This window comes from Ictidomys tridecemlineatus, chromosome 5, assembly GCF_052094955.1.
Source record: "Ictidomys tridecemlineatus isolate mIctTri1 chromosome 5, mIctTri1.hap1, whole genome shotgun sequence".
Classification (NCBI taxonomy): domain Eukaryota; kingdom Metazoa; phylum Chordata; class Mammalia; order Rodentia; family Sciuridae; genus Ictidomys; species Ictidomys tridecemlineatus.
The window spans coordinates 154,578,171-154,604,823 of record NC_135481.1 but is presented as its reverse complement, the minus strand read 5'-3'; the positions used below and the strand labels follow the sequence as shown (position 1 = coordinate 154,604,823).

Here is a 26,653-nt window from a genome sequence, read left to right as displayed (position 1 = left end):
AATTCTGCACCTGTGTCAAGCAGCAGGGCTGCAGTAGGGGGCTCTGCCTGTCCCTGTCTAACAGGAAGTGCCAGTGAGCTCAAACTGGAGTTTGGGGGCAGAGGAAAACCAGTGCTGGTCTTCATGCCCTTCCTGACCACCCTCCTCCTCAGGCACATTCAGAGACCTGGTTTGAAGACCCTCAAATGACCCAATGCTGGTGCAAGGTGGGGATTCTCAGGCTCTGGTACCTGTTGCCTCTACTGTGTACAGAAGACCTGAGGAGGTAGGGTTTGCTTTCTTTGAGGGCACCTGTGTTTCTGCATGTGCATCTCCATTTCCTGTAGTCACCCTACTTCAACTCCACCTGGTTCACAATGAAAAGGTCAGAGCCCCCTACCGCAGGGACCCACAATTGTCTGGTGAGCAGGAAAGGGGAAATTGGAACACCTCTGGCCACCTGGAACAGACCACGACGTCGGCAGGGGCCTCCGGCTTTGCCTATATGAAATGATTTTGACCATGGGACAGTTCTTCCCGAAAATTAAAGGGGCAGGGAGAGAGGATCTCAAATTCAGGGCAAATAACTCTGCATTTTCAGGCCCATCCTGTACGCCTCGTTAGCCAAATGGAGATCTGCACTAGACATCCATCCCTTTTCACTCTCCTGAAGACCTGTCCCATGGTTAAACCCATTTCATCTTTTCCCATTCAGCTGCAGGTCCTAGAGAGTAATGAAAGGGTTGGGGAGCACACAACCTGAGATCATGATGGTGACAGAGGGAAAACCAAAGGAGGATTTGGGGATTGGGCTAGAGATCCGAGGGTTGGGGGTGGAGCTGGAAACCTAGAGAGGGCAAATGGGGTGGGAAAACGGGGCGGGGCCCAGAAAGGGCTAAGGGGCGGAACGTGGGGCACGCACGGTGGGTTCAGAGGGGCACCAGCCGAGAGGTGGTGGAACTGGCGGAGGCAGTGGGACCAGCCCGGCTCCCGCAATCCTGGGGCGCGGTGCGGGGATGGGCGGGCGCTCAGCGCTGTGCTTCTCGCCTGCTGGTTAGGCGGAGCAGGCTGAGAGCCGCGCGTCTGCGCGCGAGACCCCGGGGTCCCGCCGCCCGCGGTTTCTCGCGCTGCGCTCGCTCCGCCACACTCCGCCGCTGGGGTGGGCATCCCCAGACATGAGCGCCCCCGCAACGCTGCCCCCCGGGGGCGAAGAAGGGCTCGAGACCACCTGGCCCCCGGCGGCGAACGCTAGTCGCGTCCCGGCAGAGGAAGAGGAGGATACGCGGTCCGACGGCACCGGGACGGCTGGCATGGTCACCATCCAGAGCATCTACGCGCTAGTGTGCCTGGTGGGTCTGGTGGGCAACGCCTTGGTTATCTTCGTGATCCTTCGCTACGCCAAAATGAAGACGGCCACCAACATCTACCTGCTCAACCTGGCCATCGCCGATGAGCTCTTCATGCTGAGCGTGCCTTTTGTGGCTTCATCAGCCGCCCTGCGCCACTGGCCCTTCGGGTCGGTGTTGTGCCGCGCGGTGCTCAGTGTGGACGGCCTCAACATGTTTACTAGTGTTTTCTGTCTGACCGTGCTCAGTGTGGACCGTTACGTCGCGGTGGTGCACCCTTTGCGAGCCGCCACCTATCGGCGTCCTAGTGTGGCCAAGCTGATTAACTTGGGCGTGTGGTTGGCGTCCTTGCTGGTCACCCTGCCCATTGCGGTCTTCGCAGACACCAGGCCGGCTCGGGGCGGCCAGGCAGTGGCTTGCAACCTGCACTGGCCTCACCCGGCCTGGTCGGCAGTCTTCGTGGTCTACACCTTTTTGCTGGGCTTCCTGCTGCCGGTTCTGGCCATTGGCCTGTGCTATCTGCTCATTGTGGGCAAAATGAGAGCCGTGGCACTGAGGGCTGGGTGGCAGCAGCGGAGGCGCTCGGAAAAGAAGATCACTAGACTAGTGCTGATGGTAGTGGCAGTGTTTGTGCTCTGCTGGATGCCTTTCTATGTGGTACAGCTCCTGAACCTGTTTGTCACCAGCCTTGATTCCACTGTCAACCATGTGTCCCTCATCCTCAGCTATGCCAACAGCTGTGCCAACCCCATTCTCTATGGCTTCCTCTCTGACAACTTCCGTCGCTCCTTCCAGAGAGTTCTCTGCCTGCGCTGCTGCCTCCTGGATGCTGCTGGGGGCGCTGAGGAAGAGCCCCTGGACTACTATGCCACTGCTCTCAAGAGTAGAGGTGCGGCAGGATGCATATGCCCCCCACTCCCTTGCCAGCAGGAGCCTGTTCAAGCAGAACCCAGCCGCAAGCACGGTGCCCTCACTGGGATCACCACTTTCTGAAGACCCTTCTCACCTTCCACCCAGCCTGGCCACCTCTTTCAGGGACTGCACCACCTGTACAGCCCAACAACTGCACCTCCTGGATGCTCACCTAAAGAACAACCACCTGTTCCCACTTAAGCCCTCTCCTCTCAGCAGTGTGTGACATCCACAAGAGCACTGAACTCCTCTACTGTTCCCCTCTCCCCAGGACTCTGGCTTTCAGGAGAACGCCTTAATGGGGGTAGGACTTCTCTGGGAACTGGGCTAGGGTGTTGATCATTTTGGAGCCTCTGTCTATTTTTGGAGGGATGGGAAGCAGGAGGTGGCCATAGGGGAATAGCCACCTGTGTGTGACTTATTGCAGTGACTGCTTGGAAGAGGAATCAGAAAGGTAGAGGCAGGCAGTAGCCCTTGCTTTTAGCAGGCTTTTTGCCTTGTGATGGGAATCTAGCATGTGCAGAGAGAGAAGCAAGGAAGAACACTTCCAAGCATATTCCCTTTGCCTGTTCCTGGGCTCCTGTTGCTAAGTGAGATTTCTGTGCAACAGCCTGAGGCACTTGTTCTGTGTACCACCTCCCCACCATCCCCTGACCTGACACCTGCTTGTAATCATAAGTGTCCAGATTGGTATCCAGGGCTAGTAGCAGGTTTCCTGTGAGTGAAAAAGGTTTGTAAAGACATGCTGCAGGGTTTGCTACAAGGCATAAAGCCAGGTCAGTAATAAAAACGCAGAGGATAAAATCACAGCTAGCTCCTATGATGTGTTTCCTCCCCCCACCCTTGGGTGTGGGAATGTGAGACCTCATTATATCCCCAATTTATACCATGGTGGAAAATGGGAGGGGACAGGAAAAGAACAGAGTGGAGGGAAGTCAGCCCACATTTTTAAAGAGGAGCAGCTCTGTCACTCACTATTTGAAAATATCGACATTCAGCTAAAACATCAGCAGGATGTAGCTATTAAATGCAGACTGAACACAGTAAAAGGCTGTGACTTTGTGTCTGGTAGGTTAACCAAAGCGTGGGTTATTTTTTTTGCTAAAACGAAAAGGCTGCTTGTAAGCAGCTTTCCCTCTGATAACAGCAGAGCAAGGGGCTGAGAAAATACTTGTAACACTTAGGTTGGTATCTGGAGTGAGAATATGTGATTATACAGGGTCTGAAGTGCTTTTTGGGAGACCCCCCCCCACCTGGCTTAACCTAGCAAAAGATACTTTTAGGTTTGTTTGGGACTGTCCTGATGAGCCAGAAAGATATGTCAGGTGGGAGGGGGAAGAACAGTCCAAGGGTGAGCCCCTTTGTATTTCAGAGTATCCTTGGAGCAAGTGCCCACAGCTTCCTGGCAGAGGTCTTTAAGAGAAAACACCCTGGTCCTCTCAGCCTTACAGTCTTAAAGTCATGACTGAGTGTCTCCTAGGGCAGCTAGGACATGTTCCAGAAATGGGTACAGGGGAGCTGCTTGGAGACTAATGAGGGACTGGCACCTGGATCTTGGCTTCTCTCTAAGAGCCTGTAAAAGCAGGTGATGGCACTCTCCTGAGGATTCTGCACAGGAGCCAGAGTTTTATGATATGAGCATCTCGCTGGTATGCAGAATCACGTAAGAGAGCCGAGTTCTGGTCTCAAGCAAAAATGTCATAAAACTCAGGCAGAGAACTCAACCCCTGATCTTCAGAGTTCCCACCTGGAAAATCAACAGGTCTTTCTAGTACTGGCACAGGATGACTCCTGGGGATTTCACTTTATACTTTTTTTTTTAACCTATGAGACTATAGATTCCACTTCTTTCTTTTAAAATTAAAAAATAAGAGTCTTTAGGTCAACTGTCTTTGGACATGTAACCGCTGGATACTTAATGACTCTCCAGCCCTCCTTGTCTACCTAGCCCTCCAAATTGTCAGCCAGCAGAATGCTCAAAGAGTGTCAATCAGCATTGGCTGATGTGGAGGGCTAGGTAGTCAAGGAGAGCTGGAGGGTCATTAAGGTCTGCACATTCTGGTGATCTTCATCTACCCCAGATATGAACAAGTCTCCACTGTATTCTAGAGCCTTTTGATCCCACACACATGTATAGGCACATGCACACATGCAGCACACACATATATGCACAGACACCAGCAGCTATCTCTAACTTGTCTGTACGCTCCAGAATCACCCTGGGCATCCAGAATCAGTCGGTTCCCAAGTCTGTGCCTCATGTAACCATAATTTCTTTAACATCTTTAAAACTGAACTATTTCTTTGTTCCCCAGTGCCTGGTGGGGACACTTTATAAATGTGCTTAGACCACACTGCAAGAACCACACAGATTGATGGCAATGAAGTGTAGGGTTCCTGGCACTGGCAACAATGAGTCAGTAATACTCATCCATAGCTGCCCAGATTACAACAGAATTGAACACATTCCATATTTAAAACACAGCCTTTTAACTCAGGTGATGATGGTGATGGAAAGGCAGCTTCCAGAGATGGGGAGGAAAGTCACCAGAAACAGGGACCTCAGCTACCGCCTGGACCCATGAGCAGGGATTTAAGCTCACTAAGCCTCCGTTGTTTCTTGCTTGAAATATGCACAAAGTGATGCTTTTGAGTTTTGAGCTCTTCCCAGACGTAAACTCTTTTCTTATACACTGGAGAGATGGAGAGAGTGGTAGGCAGCATTCTTTCATACTTAACTCTCTTTCCATCACTTGTGAAACGTGTATTCACACTACCCTCCACACTTTAGTAATAAATCTTGCAGGGGCAGAAGGAGATTCCTATTGACTATTCTCTTCACTAGATGCAGAGCCTTTTTTCAATTCTCAGGGCTGAACACCTGAACAGCACCAAGACATCCTGAGCATGGGTTTGGAGTCCTGCCACTTTGTGCTAGTGGCCATCAGTCCCAAGATCCTTGTAACAACTGGTTGTACAACCTTGTCCCTCTTTATGTGCAAACCTGAAGTGAATTAAAGTCACTGAGCTGGGTCCTGAAAGCCACTTACTTTTATATTCCACAGCCTTGGAGGTAGCAAAGGAGGTGCACTTTGATGATGGTCTCCCTGTGCTTGCTAGGACTAGAAGTCACAGTTTAAGATTTCAACATGAAAAGGAATATTTTCTACCTCAGGTACAAACAGCCTTTGACCCACCCTTCAATACATCAGAGAATTTGCTTTGCCTTTAAATTGCCTTTAATTTATTGTACTATTGCAAGCCAGATGTTCAGCTATCCCAGATAGTAGAGAAAATGGTATTTGAACTTGACAGATGAATTTCATCAGAGCTCTTGACCAGTTAGTTGGCACTCTATCTTTGAGCAAAGAGGGATAGCATTTTACTCTCGTGTTGAAATTTCTGGATGCACATCCATTAAAAAATATCATATCTGGCATTCCTCAGGTCCCAAAGGCTGATACAAAGAAAAAAAAACCCAAATGTGGCATATTTTTGCTATGTTGCCTCAGAAACCTAATGTGAATCCTAGCAAATTTCAGCACTGAAACTCTTCTCTGATGAGTTATAGGTTATGAATCACCCCCATTTTTCACTTTATCATTTCTAAGGATGTGACAGCATAGCTTCAAATTTCTTAAGCTCAAATGTCAGAATCTTAAGGCTATGTTGGCTGTGACACCTCTATATGATAGTCAAGATTACACCCTGAATCTGAAAACTTCGCTCTGTAGTTCTGTGTGCAGATCGGGTGCCCTTGGACAGTGAGCCAAGTACTTCTCTCAGGCAAAGTAATCAACTTCAAGATAACACAATGAATCTACAGAGGCAGGAGCCCAGACATTATGGAGTGTGGAGATTAGTGTAAAAGGTAGGCATTCATCAAATGACCACGGAAGTGAAGGTACAATTCCATTCTTAGCTGAAGTAAAACAGATACAGGAAGGAATCTGGCTTTTATGAAATGATATAATAAAGACTTCCCTAGTATCAGAGCAGGTATCCCTGGAGAAGGTCGCTGGAAACACCCTCCTTCAAAGAACATGTGGGAATTAACAAGGAGAGGAAGGATGTACAGTGCAAGATTCTAAGCAGAGGGAGCAGCATATGCAAAGAACCTGCAGTGGGAACTATTAAAATGTCTTCATGTAACTGAAACAGATTCATCAGTAGCTGGGGATGCTGGTTCATCTGGAGGTGCTGGCAGATACAAAGGGGGGAAAGTCTGTCCAGCAGCATCTTAAGGATTTAGTACTTTGTCCCAAGAGCCAAGGAACAGCAGTGACAAACTCTAGTGAGAGGGCTGGGGATATAGCTCAGTTGGTAGAGTGCTTGCCTCACATGCACAAGGATCTCAGTTCAATCCCAGCACCACACACATTAAAAAAAGAAAAAACCCTCTAGTGAGAGATTTGGGTCTGTGTGGCAAGAGAAGTCCTTCATAGGGTCTTGTATCCTTGCACAATTGGGGCACAGGTGTCTCCACTTTTCCGGAAGGGATTAGCAGGATGATGTCATTTTTTAAAAACTTCATTAACTTTGAATCGACTGAAAATCAGAGTTCCCAGCCTAATGGGATTGACTTAATGTCTAACTGCAGAAGGCTACCCCAGGTCATTGCTGTCACCGAATGGACATGCACCAGAGAAGGTGAGAGAATAGACCAGGGACAAGTCCCAGCTCTCCCACTTGGCAGCTTTGCATGACTCCTGGAAAGCATCGTGGCCCTCTGGAGAGGGCAGAACAACAATATTCAACAAAGGTGCTCTTCTGCCTGGCTCAGAGGAGCAAAGCTCACCAAATCACAGATGAAGAGGAACCTGGAGTGTTACCAAGATTGTGTGTGTGTGTGTGTGTGTGTGTGTGTGTGTGTGTGTGTGTGAGAGAGAGAGAGAGAGAGAGAGAGAGAGAGAGAGAGAGAGTAATCATTTAAATTAGTCTTTCCATAGCCATTCTGAACAGACTGTGATTCCTTTTAAATCTATTTTTATTCAAATCTAATTTGCATATGGTAAAATTTGCTGTTTTTAGGTGTATAGTTCTATGAATTTTGACATGTAGTTATGATTCTGTAGCTGCCACCCCAATCAAGATAGGGACTATTTCTGTCACCAGCTACTTCCTACTCAGTGACTTTCAGTTGCAGTCTGAGGAGGGGGGGGGCACAGAACGCATTGGGAGAACCGGAGGGGTATAGAATTGGGATGATGCTTTCCCAATGTCCAGCAAATTTCCCTCATTATACCATTCCTTGAACTCCTACCACCAGCCTGAGGAGTCTCAACCCTTTGACTCAGGAAGATGCTGCTTTCATTTTCTAAATTAGATTTTTGTTTTTGGTTTAAGCACTGAGCTACATCCCCAAACCTTATTTTGAAACAGGGTCTCACTAAGTTGCTTAGGGCTGGCCTTGAACTTGGGATCCTCTTGCCTCAGCCTCTCAAACGGCTGGTATTACAAACATGTGACACAATGCCCTGCCATCTCCTGCACATATTCGGGCAAGGGCTTGTTTCTGGGTTTGTGTCCCCTCCAGTTTTACCTTTGTTTTCTATGGTTGCTTACCATGCTCTGGAGAGTTGCTGACAAACTGAAAAAAAAGAAGCCAGGACTCACCCCAGGCCTTTCCTAGGGTTTCCTTTCTTCTAGAATTACATGTTAATTTATTTCCACAGGACCACCTCTTAGGTGAAAATATGAGAAGAAAGATGGGAGTCAGATCTTAGCAAAGAAACACACACACACACACACACACACACACAAATGGTGCTTGGGGTTTATATCATGATTTCCAAACAAATGCATTAAAAAGAGGACTCTTATTATAAGGGAGATGGTGCCCGAGAATTCAGATGTCCAGTATCTTTGTGGAAGGTGGAGTCCCTCTTCTCAGGGCAGGAGACTGGAGGGAGAAGGGAGAATTAGGGGGGCTGTTGAAAAGCCCATCTCTTCCTTACTGAGTAGGATGAACGATTACCAAGACAGGGTAAATTAGTAGTTGGGGATGACCCCAGAGGGGGATATGAAGAGAACAATATTAGAGATGCTGCCATGGTTGGAAAATATAAAAAAGAAGATTTCTATAGCAGCATAATAATGGCTGTGAAATGTCGTGTGTGTGTGTGTGTGTGTGTGTGTGTGTGTGTGTATGATGGTGGTGGTGGGGATAGAACCCAGGGCCTTGTGCATGCAAGGCAAGCACTCTACCAACTAAGCTATCTCCCCAGCCCTGAAATTTCCTATTTTAACAGGAAATCTCTGAATCCTTGCACACCATCACCCTTATAATAACAGGTTGCAGGCAGAGGTTCAAGGAAACTCTGGCCTATAGCCTAAATGGCATGATGGTTACAGACCCCAACTTTGAATCCTAGTGCTTTTCATTAGATCACTGAAGCCCTCTGCTGTCTGCTCCCCCACCCTAATTCACTTTGAGTGATCAGATCCCCAGGGTTCTTTTGTCTTTTGCAATCACACTTTCAAAACAGGCTGAAAAGGATATTGATTCATTTAGAATCTGATGTTAAAACAATGTTTAGTTTTTCCTGGGAGAGGAAATGGACTGTTTGCCAACATTGGAACCTGCTGACCATGAATAAATGAAGGAAGGACTCACTTGATACAAAAAGATAGTCCAGAAACCAGGCATTCATTCTGGAATAGGAAGAAAGAAGAACTGGGTATTGCCTGTATTACTTTATGTAGAAATACCTGCATGCATCCAGGATATATTTTGGGAACTCCCCACCAAGTCAAGACCATGATAAAAATATGCTTTTATATTCTTTGCAGTCTTGGTTTTCCTTGTTGATATAATGCATCCCTACTTAGCACAAGAATAATGGGAGGCCCCAAAAGTTAAAAGTTGGAGACTTCTATCACTTGGCCCTATCTATACCTTAATGTCACACACTAGGGCCCCCCTGAGTTCTGTCTGGGCTGGCACCACTCTCTCCTTTGGTCCTTGAGCAAGTGGGAAGAACACTTTGGAGGTGTTCTACCTTTCTCTCTGGTCTCCTTGGGAGGACAATGGAGGAGGCTCTCCATCCCTGTTTTTGACTGGTCATATTAACAGAGAGTACAGACTAGAGCCTTCTACGCTAGATTTTACAGCTACTTCTCACCCAACACAAATATCTCCCTCCTTAAGTTGTGATTGATACCCCAAATCCCTCCATTATTATTTCTCTAGGATGACAGCATGCCTTGTAAGTGACTGCATGTTGCCTTGAAAGAACACTTTATGCTTTCTACACAACCTTGGATTTGACACTTGAGATTCCAACACCAATTTATTTCTTTATTCACTTACCCATCTGCTAATTCTTTGAGCATGGATAACAGTTATGGGGTACCCTTTATGTCCCAGAAACTGTGCTCACTTGCCCTGTCTATTCTTCATAGAGACCCAGTAAGGCAGCACCTCTACCACCCCATTTATAGCCTTAGAGGGGTTAGGTGGTACCCATAGCCATGTGACCACTAGATGTCAGGCTTAGATCAAATCCCCACTGTCATCCTCCCCTCAATTGTTAGACCTACTGAGTGCTTACAAGAGGAACTCCAGGGTTCTTATTATCATTGGATACATCTTTATAAGTCTAGAAGCAGATGTTATCTTTGCAAATAATTGTGGACCCCAGGATGCTCTTGTTAAAACTCCTTCAACAGCCCATTTTTTACTAAGGGCACCATTTATCTGCACTGCTTTGCCCCATCCATTGAGACTTATTAAACTCCTGAATAGAAGCATTGCTTAACTTGCTACCTTCACAGGGCACTGTATGTAGTAGCTGCCCCCTAGCACATGGCATAATAAAGCTGAATCTTAAATGGATACTGAGATACTAGATGTATAAAAACATTTGAATAATTGACTGAACTCAATTTTTCTCATTCCTGCTTTATAAAAACCTTCATGTCTATGCACGTAAAATTTAGTCAGCTCTGTCATTCTAGGAAAAGGGTCCAAGAGATCTGTATCATGAAGACAGTGTTTTTAATATCCAACATAAACGAGGAAGAATTAATAATGGCCGAGTCCTTGGTAATAAGGAATGGTCACTTGAATTTGAGCCAAACACCCTTTCTGACTACTTTGGGTTTGAATACCTCAGGGAGCAGATAATGCCAACCATATTGCAGAAGGACACACCCCTGGGATTCTGGAGATGCCAAAGGAAGAATTTTCCGTTAATTCATCCCAACATATGATCCTATAATGTATTTGAAAACATATTAACATAAGTCATTGTGTATGAAGTTGTTAGGGTTACAGAAAGACAAATAACTGTGCACATAAGATAACATGAACTCTTACATTGAAAATAACTCCTCTGGAAAGATATTTGAAAGTCAGAAATGGTACTTTGACTTGGCAGCATGGATGGTAGGGTGTAGACCATTCTTTAATGCAGTTCATGGCATTTACATTGTTTGTGAGCCCCATTTAATGACATAAAACAAGGAGATGGGGGAAGAAAGGTGAAGAAAGACACAACCCAAGAGTACACTGTAATTTCTTTAATTTGTTTATTTTGTACAAGTATGATCATAAGCAAGGGTTTTGCCTGTGTTCTAGTTTAACTCCAATAAATAAATAACTATGTACAAATGTGCTGAGTTCACAAAACAGTAGAGAAAAACCTTTGCCTTACATATGATACACTCACACATGATACATTTTTGTCCCCAACCATAGAAGCATGATTCCATGCCTAGCTTAGTTCAACCAAAGACCTTCTTGACCCTGTGTGGCAATGTCTAGAGGTGTGTACCTAGTCTTTTCTACCAGAAAGCAAAGCTATACAATGAAAATTCCTCAGTTTCTTAAAAATAAAGGGCCTGACTTGGCCTGCTACTTATTACTGACCCATATTTAATTTTCTAGAACTATTTTCCTCAAGTGACTGATAACCCCTTGCAGATTTTGTTAAAATGCATTTCTCATGAACTAGGTGGGGTGGAGCCTAGAACTGTCACTATCTAAGGAGCTTCCACGGGAGGCCCAATTCTTGTCCCAAGACCATATTCCAATGGCTAGGGTTAGGAGGTCCCTCTGAAATGGGAGATATTCTCCAAGTGCCTCATAAGGCGAGACCCTACCTGGACATTGTTATGGTTTGGATATGAGGTGTCTTCACAATGCAGCGTTCATAGGTGAAATGATTGGATTGTGAGAGTTTTACTCTAATCAGTCCGCACTAGTTTGAAAGGACTGGGTGGTAACTGGAGGCAGTTGAGTCCTGGCTGAAGGAGATGGGTGACTAGGAGTATACCCTGGAATGATGTGTCTTTCTGTGGCCCCTTCCATTTTTCTCTCTGCTTCCTGACCCCTCCAGAAGCTGAGCTGCTTTCCTCCACAGGACTTTCCCCCACCATGATGTTCTACCTCATCTTGAGCCCAGAGCAATGAAGTCAGCCATCTATGAACTTAGACCTCCAAATACAGAGCCCCAAATAAAATTTCCCTCCTCTAATTTGTTCTTATCAGGTGTCTTGGTCACAAGAACAGAAAATTGACTAAAAAGGCATCACTCAGGCTCCATTTCCAAGCACCCAATCTCCCTAAAACCAGTACAGCTGCTTTTATTTTTTACTACAAGTATCAAGAGAAATTGAGAGTCAAATTAGCATCAAGCATGAGTCTTCTTAAACTATCCCTTGGGAGGTATTTCTCTCAATTTAAGGCAAGCATCTGAATTTTTTCCACACTGTCAAAAATTAATGACAATTATGATGATAAGAACTACAATTCTGAAGAAAATGCCTAATTATTTTAAACACAATTACTATTTTTCAGTCCAAGTCAAATCAACAACAACAATGAAACTCAGGCTCACTTTTTAAAAATGAAGATAAAAACTCCTTGGGTTGAATTTCTATGATAGTCCCATGATATTAATGTGATTATCGCCTCTCACTTTTTAACCTTTGTTAAAATTATTGTGCTCTGGAAGCCTAAAATTCTGGGATAATTATCAAAGCTGATGAAAAAGAAAATACTGCACCGTTTTGGGCTTTAGTGTCTTTGTTTCTGTTTCATGTAGAATGTCTGCCTCGATGAACAGCTAATAGCAAAGAAATAAGGCCAGAGAGAGGTAGGGAGGAAGAGAGAGAGGGGGAAAAAAAAGAAAGGAGGAGAAAAAGTAAGTGGGAAAGTCACATACACATAAAGTTTGTATTGGAGAAATACAGGTTGGGGGGGAGCAAAGGAATGGGGGAAAGTCTAAATATTTTAAAATAATAATAAATACACTGGTCGTCACTATCTCACAAGTCAGCCCCCAAGGCTACAAACCAGTAAGGCTCACCCTTCCTGTCCCCCATGGTAAGGTCCTGGGACACTTTGCAGTCTGTGTCTTGATGTAAATTTGCCATCTCTGCCCAGTTTTCCCAGTTTTACCCCTAGCATGCTGTCCAAGAGACTGGGGCTCCCCTTCTTCCAATCCTTTCCTGCCCAACTACAGTATGGGAGGATGGGGGAGGATCTTCTCCAGGTGTCAAGCAAGCTAGGGTGCTTCTGGGTAGCCAAGGAGAAAGGCACAGGAAGGAGAAATAGGCACGCTAACACCCAGATCCCTGGAGGGAGGGCCCTCAGAGTTTCTGCAGTGTCCGATCAGTTCTCACGTGCTGCAGCACCACCTCCTTGGCAGGTGAGCCACACTTATACTCCAGTTCTGCTGGCGCAGCACCCTGCTTTTTGCGCAGGTGGCATAGGAGTGCCAAAAGCGCCACCACCAGAGACAGGCTTGCAATAGATATGCCAATGAGCACGCCCGAATGCACAGGCCCCGCGGTTGGAGAACTTGAGGTGGAGTCCGGCGTCGGGCTGATTGGGAGCTCTCCAGAGCCATCTTCCTTGTCGTCAATGCTGGGCACCCTGGTAGCGTCACAGTCTGTGCCAACCGAGACGGCAAGATCGGAGTTGGGCCCACAGATGCACTCATAGCTGCCCGGGAGGTTGCGGCATTCATAAGGACAGTATTCATTGTCGCACTCATCTATGTCAGTGCACATAAAACCGTCGTCCAGGATGTAGCCTTCTGGGCACTGGCAACTGTCTGGGGTGTTGGGGTCACAGTCTGCGGGGCATGCAGTTTCATTGCAGAACATCTGGCACCTGTGCGGATCTTGGGGGTTGGGTGCAAAGCCCTCAGCACAAATGCAACGGTACTCTGTTTGACTCACCGGCTGACACTGGTACTCGCAGTTCGCGGCGAAACACGGGTCCAGGAGCTCCACGCATTCGCTGTCTACCATTTCATAGCCAGGATAGCATTGGCACTCAAAGCCACCCTTCGTGTTGACACACTGTTGCGGGCACAGATTTGGGACCATCTTACAATCGTCCACGTCCTCGCACCGGTGCTGGTCCGCGGCCAGTTGGTAGCCAGTCTCGCACATACACATATAGGAGCCCGGCACTTCGGAGTTATTAACGCAGAAGTGCTCACATAGATGGTTGCACGACTGCACTGTGGGTGCTGCGCAGGAACGCTCGTCTGCCTGCAGAACGGCGTCACCTGGGCAGAGGCAGCTGGGCGTCACAGCGCTCTGGTTGCACGCGTGCTCACAGCCTCCATTCTCCACGTTGCAGTCCCAGGCACCGGGCGCCTCCCGACCCCAGCGCCCCTCTACAGCTCCAGGAGGCACCATGCACATCAGCTCCAAGCCTAGTTTCTCCACCACAGCGGAGGTGCCCACTGGCAGTGCCTGAAAGTCCCTGCCGTGGGCCCCAAACGGGGTGCTGTAGGTGATTGGGACATGAACAGCAACAGCGGCGCTGGGGTCCACTGCCACGGGTCTGCAGGACGCTGCAAAGGGGAACTCACAGAGGAAGCCGTCGGCCTCCTGGTTGCACTGTTGCTCCTCCCAGACCGGTTCTCCAGGCGCTGAGGCTGCCACTGCCGTGACAGTGACGCACAGCTGGCCGCAGAGGGGCGCCCCAACACGGTCAAGCTGCGCCCACCTGCTATAGCTGGTGCGATTGTCTCCTGTAACCCACTGGAAGCCGCGTAGGGGCCCGAGTTGCTCCGGGTCGACGCAGCCCTGATGGAGCACCAAACCGATCCAAATACGCGGGCCGACGCTCTCATCGTCACTCAGTAGCAGGGAGATGACATCGGCAGCCACCGAGGAGCGCACGGTCATCAGATGTCCTCGCAGGCGTTCGCAGGCCTGTTTGGCAGCAAAGAAGGTCACGGGGCCCGGGAAAATCGCGAAACAATCGTGCTCGACGCACTGACTGCTACTGAGCAGAGGCTCTGCTGGTGTGGGAAGCCCCAGGCCCGCCGGGGCCAACACACTCAGAAGGAAGACCCCTAGCATGCTGTCCAAGGGTGTTGCTTGCAGGCGCCCGGGGAAAGTGCGGACGTTGGGAAGGGGCTAGGACCTGGCCGTGGGTGGGGAGAGGCACCGGGCGCTGCTGGCGACGGCCGCTAGCTTGGGTCCCAGCTCAGACGCTTCTCACAGCGGCGCTCAGCCCGGGCGAAGCAGTCTCTGACATACTGGTCGGCTGAGGCCCGAGTTTATAAATGCGCGGCCCTCCCTCCCTGGACGTTCGGGAAAAGGAAGGAAGTGCTTGGTGGGAAGGGCTGGTTTGCATTCTCGGATTACTGGGTTCTCCGGACGCCTTGCGCCCGCCCTCGCGCCTGGGATCACCTCGCTGGGATGAGTAAACCCGGCCGTCAGCTTAGGGAAGTCCTCGGGCGGGGCTGACAGGGGCGGGCGCCTAGGAAGAACAGCACTCCTGTCCGCAAGACAACAGGTCCCGCCCCGACCACTCGCCACGCACCCTCCTCCCGCCCCGTGCACTCCCTCCTTAAACTCTTGATCTTGATTCTCTTTTCTAAGCCCCCCCACCCCAAATGTTAATACCGATTTCAAGGAAATCCTGGGTTGCGGGGACTCTGGGAACAAGAAATGAGGGAAAAGAGTTTTGAAAGGAGTGTAGAGTGTGGATGGTGCCTAACACCTGCAGAAATCTTGGCAGAGTGCCCGGCATAAAGAGGACATTTGACCGAGAGTGGGGAGCATGGATTTCCACAAAGATTCGATTGCCAGAAAGGACAACTATACCCAACACCAGGGCGCCTGGTCCCAGAGGACAGTGGATTTGGCTGGGGGCTACTACGGGGCGAAGCAGAGTAGAGTGACTTAACACCAGCACCCCCAACGTCCCACTTCTCCTAGCTCACAACTAGCCAGGGACTCGCTAGTTCTTGGGTATGTGTCGCCAAGGTCTGACCCCATCTCTTAGTGTGGGAAAGTCACACGAACACTGTCAGGGCTCTGAAATTCTATCAGAAATGGTGGCAGGCGAATTCCCAAAGAGTCCTGAGGGGGCGGGCTTGTAGGGAAACGCGTTAGTCCGGTCCATTTTCCCCCAGCTTCACCGGGTAGGGAGGTGGCGGAGGGGGGAATCCATCTCGCATCCCTAACGAAGTTGGCAGAAAGCCCCCGAAAGGAGGCGCTGTGGGCTCCAGCTGGATACCATTTGGGTCTCTTTAGGAGCTTTCAGTTTCTTCAAGAAGCCCAGCTGATGAGTCGCTTGTAAATACCACTTGTTCTGCAAAGGGCATCATAGAGGGGCTGGCCTGTGGATGGGCAAGGTACGGAGAGTTGGGAGGAGGGAATGGGACTCCGTCACTTTCGACCTTATCCGCTTATTCACTTAGGAAGAATGCGGAGGGGTGGGTCCAAAACTCGGCAGAGAGTTGCAAACTTTTTTAAACACACCCTACGCCAACTCTACGCAATGGCACTCCCAACCAAGCACCAGAAGGCGGCGCTGTTGAACTCTGAACAAAGCCAAAGAAGTGGAGGGCCCCACAGTTGCCCCGCTAAAAAACAGTTAAAGAGTGAGAGGAACACGAAGGCCTCGCCCTGGAGTAAGAAACTCGGCTTCGGGAGACTCTTTGTGGATTCTGTGGCTTACTTGTGGGTCTTCCTTCCCTGGTCAAGTACAGACTGGACTTTAAAAGGGAGACTGTGGCATCCTCAGACTACTTACCCACAGTGACCAGCGGGAGTGCACACTATAAAAAATGAAAGGAAGCAGGTGTGCTGGTCCCTCCCTCCCTTCTCCATTGCCATGGGAATTTAGATCTGGGACTTGCAGAGCCTTTTAATATCCCACTGAGGGGTGTCCTGTCAAAACCGCCCCTGCTCATCAGTAAGGAAACCAGAGAAGTACCCATGAGTCCTGAGATCTGAAGCTCAGCTGCACCTCCCCTGGAGGTGTGCTCTGAGAAGAGGGGGGGAAAAAGATTCTGAAATGAAGAGTAGGGCAGTCCCCTGTGGGATATGGGAGCATTCTGATATGGGTTGGAACCCCCTCGAGGCACTGTTGAAAGTTCTCCAAAAGTGAGAAGAATTCCTTGTGTGGATGAGGGACAGGACCACCTACAAAATCTACAGAGCACAGGGCAGGTTATAAATGCGGGAGCCCTTATGCTGTTCTCAAGAATTTCAAGAACACAACAATATAGCACTAAACCAAGATGGTGCCCTTCTGAGAGAGACATTCCCCCTTGAATGGAAATCTTTCTGAGCCTGTCAGCACCAAAAGGAGCTAAGGAACATTTGGTGTCATGCCACACCTGACTGGTTTGAATCTTGGAGGGGTCTTTGCTGATTTACCAACACCATCTTTGACTTGGCATCCTTTTAAGGTCTCCTTGATCCCATTATTAATTCTTGAAATGGTAAAGAAAAAAAAGGGGGAAGTGCATGAATAGCCCCAGTGACTGAGTCCATGAAGACCTCAATGATGCTTTCATATTACAAAGAAACAAGACCAACAATGGAAGTAGAGAAATGTAACATGGAGGTACAGGCAGTCTCTAGGCTACCCTACAGAACATGGATGGACAAGGCCCATTTGGCTTTCCAATCCCTTAGGGTTTTGAGACACACCACCTTTGCCTCCCAGGGCTTCCCTCTGCAATTTCATTTTTCTTCCCCAGTATTGCATTTCAGACTATTCTGCAAGTTCTATAACACCTTTCAGATTGAAGGCTCCAGGCCTCTATTCTTCTGGGACCCCATCTTCCTATGTATATCTCTTACATTTAGGAATGAGCCATTCCTTCTTGTCTCTATGAGGATGGTTTATCCATTTCCCTCCCCATCAACTGGCTCCTGACCTCTCTGTTCTCATTGTGTGCTCCCCAGCCAAGACCTCTGTTATTGCTAAAACAGTCCGCTGAAAGAACACCATCATATCCTACATACTGATTCCAAGAACTTGTTTTCAGTCTTCACCCTCCCAGATATCTCTGTGTCATTTACACTCTCAACCTCTCGCCATTCTCAAAGCATTTCCTTTCCTGACTTTCAGAGTACATGTGTTCTTGTCCCACCTCTCCTCTGAGCTGTACGTGTGGTCCCCCTGCCTCACTAGGATGGATGCTTCCCAAGGTTCTGCCTAGAGTTATCACCTGTCTTTTACATCCCAGTCTTTGGTGCACTCATCAACTCCCCTTGCAGAACACAAGATGTCTTACAAGGGGTTCCCAACCTAATCTTACTCTGCATCAATATTTGAGCCACCCAGTTTGAAACCATACATTTGTCTCTGACTTCAGGTTCTTCATCTTCTCTCTCCAACTTCATCAGTTTCTGTCTTGTCCTTTCCTTTTTCACTGATCCTGCCTTATCAATTTATGCTGAAACAATACTTCAACTCTATTCCTTTCTTCTTTTTTCTTCCACTCTTCATCCTCTACCAAACCACTACCAAACCGTAGATAGCACTTCCTCAGTGCTATCTACCCCCCTCCCTCCTCTGGGAGAGGTCTGAACTCCTATCCTCTCTCCTTGCTGAAGATGCTCATCATTGCGTCTCTACTCTGTTACAAATGAGGGAATTTACACTCAAGGAGTTGCACTGGGATTTGATCCCAAAGCCTGCACTCCACCATGTCAAACAACTTTGTTGAGCAATGACCTACCAATCCCTGTAGATCCAAAAAAAAAAAAAAAATTCCCAGGAAGGGAAACTTCTGCTCACTTTCAGATAAATATCTCATCCCATCTCATCTTTATTCTATGGTTTATGTCTCTTTGTCTGGCTGGAAAATTTTTGTCTTTGTCCCCATATTAACCATCTTTCAAGTTCCAGTTGACAAGTTGCCCCATTAGCAAGGGAACCCAACCAGAACTGACTCTCTGTGAACTTTCATAACAAGTAACCCAGCCTCTTTGTGTGTCAGCTTCCCCAGCTGCATGATAGGAACCATAAGGGTTCCCCTTTCGAAGCATTATTATGAGGACTAAATGGGTTACATATGTAAGATGTTTAGAACAGTTGAGCCACAGTAAGCTCTCAACAAGCTTTATCTAAAAAGGAAGCATATACTTCCCTAGAATTTGGATTCAGACACTGATTGTTTTCAGCATCCAGCATGGTTTCTGATCCCTATTAGAGACTCACTAGATATAGGTTGGATTGAATTTAGTCCAGCCAAATATTTTTACCAATTAGAAAAATAAAAAATTATGGAAAAACTCAAGAACCGAAGGAGGCATAGGGAAAAAAAATTGAAGATATTCAGAAAAGCTTGTCCTGACTCAGGCTCCCAGTCTGCAGCAGAGGCACCCAATGTCAGTTCCTTCATTTCCCTGACATGAGAGCTGAAAATCAGAGAGAACAAGATACTTTCCAAGGTCACATGGCCAGTATGTACTGAGACTAAGATCCACTAGCTGAGGTTAGAATGAAAAGAACTCCAACGTAGAGTATGCCTGAGCACCAGTTTTGCCACATACATATTAATTTGGCTCTTTCTTAAATCTCCAGTGCCCCTGCCAAATAAAACCCCAAGACACAATACCTAATGTATAAGGTTGTAAAAATGAAACAGAAGATTTAAAAACAATGACTATTCCCTTTCTCAGAACACAATGGTTACAAATATAGTCTTTACTAGTGGTGAAAAGCTTTATCAAAGGCTCCTGTGGTCTCTCCTATCATCCAGGATGCCCGGCTTTTTAGTTGGGGGTTCTATTTAATGTCAGAGGCCAGACTAACTACCTGGACTATGAAAGACTTCAGCCATTTGTATTGAAGGCGAACATATGAGCATTGTTAAAGCAGACATGAAGAGGAATCCAGAAACAAGATTAATTCAAGGCATTGTGATAACCCATTTATACCTTCACCACATTTATTAGCCAAAATAGTATTAAAATGAAGACATAAAAATTAAGTGTCTGTGGCTATACAGCAATGCATAAATCCAGAGTTGGAAAAATGCATGCCAATTGAGCAAGTATTACAATAAACAGCAGCATGTCTGTATAGCAAAGAAAATATTTTACTAAGCTTTAGTTTATAACGCAGGAGTTTTCTTAAAAGAAATGAGGTAAAAATGGACAATTCTTTATGGTCAGTCCTTTGCAAGAAAAAAAAAGTTGCAAACAAAACATATTTTTCTTTACAACCTTTGTAATAAACAACCTTTTACTGCAGAGATTGTGAAAACAAATATGCTGTAAATTGACCAAATCATGTTATGTGCATGTGTGAATATGTACAAATCCCATTATTATGTATAATTATTATGTACCAATAAAGCATTTTTTTAAAAAGTTGCATCTACAAAATAACCATAGTTAATATCACATTTAATATAAAACACTGAAATTCTCTCCCCAAAGATCATGAATAAAAAAGGCATATCTGCTCTTGACATTTCTATTCAATATTGTACTGGAGAAACTATAAGAAACTAATAAGTGAATTAATTGGTTGTAGTTCACTAGATCAATATATAAATATCAATTGCATTTCTATGTAATAACAATGTGCAAACAGAGAATTAAGAAAACATTTCATTTATGATAGTCTCAAACAGAATAAAATGCGGGAAATAAATTTAACTAAAGAAGTGTAAAACATACTCTGAAAAATATAGAACATTATTGAGAACATTATATAATAGAACATTTCTTTACATCTTCTACATAATAGAAGATGTAAAGAAATCCTATGTTCATGAATGGACCAGAAAACACTATAGTTAAGGTGGCAAAATTTCCATGATTGATGCACAGATTCAGTGCAACTCCTTTTAAAATCTCAAGTAATTTTTTTTTCTGTGTAAATTTACATATTGATTCTAAATTTTACTTGGGAGTTCAGAAGACTCTGAAAATTCAAAACATTCTTTGATGGGAGGGTAAGAGGATTCATACTTTCTGATTTCAAAACTTACTCATAAAAACTATAGTAAGCAAAAAAGGATGTTACTATGATAAAGATAGATGTAAGACAGTGGAATTCAATTGAGAATCTAAAAGTAACTCTCACCTTTATATCAATTTGTTTCCAAAGAGTGCCAAAATATTTAAATGGAAAAAAACAATCTTTTAAACAAATGTTTCTGGAGCAACTGAATTGAGATAGGTTTGGACCCCTATCTCACATTATATGCAAAAATTAATGCAAAATAGTTATAAAAAGATAAATAGAATAGATAAAACAAGAGAAAACATAGAAGAAGATATAAGTGTTAATCTTTGTGGTACTAAACTTGAAAATGATTTCTTAGATGTATGTAAAACCAAAAGCACAAACAACAACTACAACAAAAAAGTTGGACATCAAGGAGGCTTAAAAAAAAATGTGCTTCAAAAAAAGCAGAGACCCTCACAAAAGGGAAATGGCAGAAAATATTTACAAATCATGTATCTGATAGGAATTTATCTCTGGAATAGTTAAAGAGCTATTCAAAATCAATAAATAAGCCAGATTTGGTGGCACATGCCTGTAATCCCAACAGCTCGGGAGGCTGAGGCAGGAGGATCTCAAGTTCAAAGCCAGCCTCAGCAACACAGAGGCACAAAGCAACTCAGTGAGACCCTGTCTCCAAATAAAATACAAAATTGGGCTGGGGATGTAGCTCAGTGGTCAAGTGCCCCTGAATTCAATCCCTAGCACCCCATCCCCCCCAAAAAAGGAAGAATAATAAAAAGACAGTTATTCTTAATAGTCAAACAGTAGAAAGAGCCACAATGAATACATGGACAAAATGCGATGTGTTCATACAATGGAATGTTATCAGCAATAAAAAGATATGAAGTACAGATTCATGTACAACATGGAAAAACTTTGAAAATATCATGCTAAATAAATAAAGCTAGTCACAAAAGGCCACAGATTATATGATTTGATTTCCATTAAGTGTCCAGAAAAGACAACTCTCAAGAGACAGTATATTACTCGTTTCCTGGGTATTATATGTGAGGGTTGGGGCATAACTGCTATTAGTATGGAAATGGGGTTTATTTGAGGTATGTGTGCCATATGAGGTTTGGGAGAGATGATAAAAGTGGTGTAAAATTGATTGTGGTGATGATTGTGCAACTCTGTGAATATGCTAAAAGCTATTGAATTGTACTTTTTAAATGGGTGAATGGTATAATATGTGGATTATATCTTGGAAAAAAATCTGTTTAAAATAAAAAGGAAACACCAATTAAGGAAGCATTCGAACTGGGATGATAGAAACAGGACCACTGAGTACACATCTCAGTCTTTTTCCTACTGCTGGGGGTTTTTGGTAATAGGCAGGAAAGGAGACCAAAAACTGCTTGCCATTCCATAGAACTTACATTGATCACCTCAGTAGATCTCTGAAAAAGCCAAATGAAGCTCATGGATGCCCAGTGACCCACTTGGAGTTGATTGTCCAGTGGGGTTCATGTAGGGAGTAGAGAAAACTTAGTCTGATAGATTCATAGACCACCACCTTGGTCTTCTCAGTTTTCTGGATGCATCCCTTCCTCCCAAGAGATGTTTTCCAAAAAGGAAGGAACACTGAGAAAAAATAGCAAGAGCCTCAGACTGCCAGGAAGTGCCCCTTCCTAAAGCATTCATCTGGCTGGATGTGACAATCTCTGCTCAGGCCAATAGGTGGTGAGCAAGAGGTGAGCAGGTGTCTGTGCCCGGGACCTTATAGCAATTTGCTGAAGACTGTGGGCTCCTTTTCAGAACAATATTTTAAATAAATACATCCAATAAAATACACAGAATTACAAAGGAAAGCATTCATACTGGAATGTTATCAAAATGTCAGAAAAAAAGCAAATATATCATGTCAAACAAATGTTTCTTTGTGGAGGTCCCTCAATCACAATTCTGGGGATACAGCACTTAAACACTGTCATTTCAAAGTGATTATCAAAGACCATGTCGAAGACCTGCCATAACCACAAAGTGGTATGAAATATCTGTGACATCTAAGGAGGAAAATGCTAAGTTTAAGGTGGAGATTAGTAAAAATAAATATGTAACAGTTCTCTCCATTCAAGTTGATGGAACCCCTGATTTAAGGACCACAAAATTAAAAGAACAGAGATCTAGCTCTGTTAGCCAAATAGAGGCCTTTAGAATAGCATTATATTAACATGCATTTATGCTGTATTAGACTCCTTTTTTGTTTTTTACGTAGTGTTTATTCACACCAGATCATGTTTTAATTAAAACCATAATGTACATTTGAAAGGAATGCTCTTATGTTTAGAAATACTGTCCTTGGAGATAATCCTGACAAGAAAGTAAAAAATCCAAAAAGTGTCATTTGAGAAACATCAAATGTGCTTTGACTCCTGGCAAACACTTCCTGTTGGATAAACTCATGGCTCAAATGCATGCAGGACAGTAGTCTTAAAAGTGAAGTATGTGTCAAGAGTATAACTTATCTAGCTAGGAGGGTAAGAAAAGGGAACTATAACCAGGTTTGGTGGTGCACACCTGCTAAGCAACTCAGGGAGAATCTGTCTCTAAATAAAATATAAAATAGGGCTATGGATGTATCTCAGTGGTTCAGGGCCCCTGAGATCAATCCCCGATACTCCCCAAAGCCCCCCAAAAAAGAAAGAAAGGGAGCTATATATTTTAGTGTTATCTTACAAAAATATATTTTGACACACACTTTAAATGTACTAAATGTAAGAAATTCAACAATGAAAATATATATCATAAAAAACATTCATATTTAGTACTTGCTTTTAATATTTTTTTAATTACAAAGCTGAAAACTTTGTTAGCCCAATAAGTATGCTGAATGGGTTATTCTTGATGTATCTATTGGAAATGGATAGGTAAAGTAATGGAAATAGATTCACCCAATTTAGACCAACAAAAAAAAATCTACACATGTATATATAATCTCTGTCTACTTTCAGAAAGTAGACAATTTCTATTTTCCTCCGTATTTCTTATATTTCCTACAAAAGCATGTATTCATAGTAAGTAAAAGATTACAATCCATTCTAAAGAAGATAAAATTACTTCTGGGGAGTTGCAAATTACTGGGTTCAAAGAAATGTTTTTAGTAGTATACCCTCTAATGTTCACAATTTCATGTGGAGCCAGAAACTATTTTGCCTCACTCCTAGTTCTCTGTTTTCCAAGTGATAAGCTTCATTGGAAAACTGCTTCTGCTAGCTTAGGAAGCCCTGGGTCCTTGCATTCTCTGAACTCAGTGTGTCTCCTTTCCCAAACACATTTCATAAGAGGACAAATGTTTATCCCATGCATTCAACCAGGACATGAAGTAGAGAACTGCCCCAACTCATTCTATATTACCAATTTACTATTCGGTTTCTACATCTTGCAGGGGTTTTTGTTTTTGTTTCTTGTTGTTATTGTTGTTGTTGTTGTTGTTTGGTTTGAGTTCTGGAAGACAAGGCAATAAGAGAACCCCTTAGAACCTAGATATTTGGAGGAATTCTGTGGCTGTCCTACAACAGAGGCTGGTATATTTTTTTTTTCTGTAAATTGCCAGAGAGTCAACATTTCATATTTTGCAGGTGCTTCTGTCTGTTGTAATTACTCAGCTCTTCTGTAGTGTAAAAGGCAGTAGTACTGGCAAAGTTCAATACATTTGATTGTCTACTGCCATGTAACAAATCTCCCCATAACTTATTGATGGGAACCATCAATATTTGAAACTCCTTTTATCTAACCAAATTATATTGAATAGATTTGAACAGAGCAAGCATTTGCAAATCCTTATGCAGCAGACAATGTATTTTCATCAATATCTAGCTATCAGGACTGAGGATGGCAGACTGGCACCTTCAGACCTTCCTTAGATGCATAAAGGCCTACAAGATGGTTGATGGCTCTGGGTGCACTGGCTGGAGACATCTTGGTCAGAAGAGCCCCCCAGAAGTAAAGCTATTATGGACAGCAGCTATAAAGGAGAGGGATTTACTCTAGGGTCAGTGGTGGTCAACATTTGAGTCCATCACTCAAAAATCCCACTGCCACCCACAGGCCTTAGGGTGACTAAGACTCCATATCACTCTGTGGGAAAGGAAAGGGAGTGGTTCCCCATTGGGAAAGCTTCAGACCCAACTCACTTCCATCCATCCATCCAGAGTCAGCCCACCCACCGCGGGGGCTCCAAGGTGGAAAGAAGGATAGGGAAATATTCAGTCCACATCCAAATCATTGGGAATACTTCTCAGTCTGGGAGTGATTCTGGAGCCAGATCCCAGAGTCGCACTGGCAAAGTCTCCTCTTTGGGATTCGTTCTCCTTTGGAAGGAAATTTGGGGCATATAGCAAGATGCAGCTTTCCAAAGTCCCTTAAAGGGCCCTTCAGATAAAGGGGACCCTGGGACACATACTGACCTGCAAGTCACAGACAATGGGCATGGATATTGATAGTCACTCTTCTGTTTTTGATGATCAGCTTACCACCAAAGGAACCATGGAGCCAGCAGCTGCAAAGGATAATTTTGGCAGCATCGTCCAGGGTGCAAATTTAAAATTCCAGCTGTTTCCATTATGAGTAAGATAAACACAAACAGCTGAAAATTAGTAAGTTCAGAACTTGAAATATGCCAAACATACTTTACAATGCTCTCTTTTCTCATAGTGTACACTCCTCTGCTGCTGTCCTGTGGTTTCAAGCACATTTTAATATTTTATTTTGCTATCAAAAAGTTTAATGCCATTGGGAATTAATTAGTCCCTGAATCTGGGAAAAGGAATCATTGAAAACAAAATATTTGGCTTTCTGTTTCTCAGAAAGTGTTTGCTGTAGCTTCCATTTCTGGCCCAGCATCTTTCTAAAGAGTTTAGCGTTTCATTCAAATGGGTCAGTGACCCTGTGCTCAGTAAATATAATAAAGGTGGGGACACCCTGCTCCAGAATACCAGTGATCTCTGTCCCTTGTGGACTGAGAGGCAGCTCAATTGACCATGGAGAGGATGGCCCTGCTTACGTGAAGATGGAGGAAGAGGAGGAGGTCTACAGACCAAGACATCCCTGGCAATCTTGCCCCTCAATATGTGTTCCAAGACCAGCAGTTTCCACCTCACCTGGAAGCTTGTTAGAAATGCAGAATCTCTGGCTTCACCCCATTCCTTCTGCATCAGAATCTGCTGGTTGAAGAAATCTTGGTGGAGAGAGTCTTGGGAGATTTCCTACACACAGTCTCTACAATGTCTGTATTGGATAAAGGAAGCAACTGGTCAACCCAATTGCCTCAGAGAACGTCCTTCAGAGGAACTAGCTCCTTTCATTAACTTCCTCTAGACATTTGGTGATCCTCTCCAGTAGTATGACAAAGAAGTTCTCAAGATTATCAGCATCAGCTTTCTGTCTTCTCTATTTCATGTTCCCAGGTGATGAATGAGACCATTCATTTTCTGGGAACCTGACATAAAGGCAGATTCTTGAGCCCCAACCCAGAACTTCATAATGAAAAATTCTGGAGGGCTGGGCCCAACCATTTGGATTGTAGCAAACACTCCAGGGGATTCTGACACACAGGTTTGAGACCCACTGGTTCACTGTGCACCAATGAAGTGGCCTCCAAGGCTCTAACACGTCCTTTTCCACCCCATCTCTGCCTCCTGGGCTTTCTACTTTGGGTCTTGAGTCCACTCTTCCTTGGACCCAGTAATCACAGTTTCTAGTCTCCGGAACATAGGTGTCCCAAGCCTTGTCCTGACAGGATAGTAGAAATTCACATAAAAGCCAAGATAAATGGAATTTGTAAAATTTTGGTGCAAAGACAGTAGGTACAACAGGCATCAATATCATGAAACTGAAAGATATCATAGGATGAAAGAGAGGAAGATAAAGAAATCCCACATACTGAAAGAAATAAGAGTTCTTAACTCTAACCATTGACTGTCCACCTCTGGACTTCTTGTTAGGGAAGGTAAGTAAATTTCCCATTTGATTCTGTCACTGCAATCAGATTACTGTTCATGCAGTCAAGTGTCAGCCTAGTTGACATGAACTTGAACAACGTTCAAGTGTGCCTTCTTGGGTTGCCTTTCATTCAATCAAAATCCTTTCAATTTCAAGTCCTGGCTACTATTTTTAGTTAAACATCATCATTAAAATAGGATATTTCTGTAAGTTCATTAGGTCACATTCCTTA

The 26,653-nt window shown here is 44.9% G+C and overlaps 2 protein-coding genes across 2 annotated transcripts in view; one reads left to right on the top strand and one right to left on the bottom strand.

Annotated features, from left to right (window-relative positions):
• The first annotated feature begins 872 nt into the window (after positions 1-872).
• Sstr4 (somatostatin receptor 4) overlaps positions 873-26,653 on the top strand; it is a 37,339-nt gene continuing 11,558 nt past the window's right edge. The window contains exon 1 of the mRNA XM_040274655.2: positions 873-15,850. Coding sequence (XP_040130589.1) covers positions 1,155-2,318 — 1,164 coding nt within the window. The 5' untranslated portion in view covers positions 873-1,154 and the 3' untranslated portion in view covers positions 2,319-15,850. The remainder of the gene's footprint in view (positions 15,851-26,653) is intronic.
• Positions 10,746-14,567, bottom strand: Thbd (thrombomodulin). The gene has a single exon (XM_005342943.5). It carries the CDS (start codon positions 14,565-14,567, stop codon positions 12,834-12,836), a length of 1,734 nt encoding a protein of 577 aa, XP_005343000.3. The 3' UTR covers positions 10,746-12,833.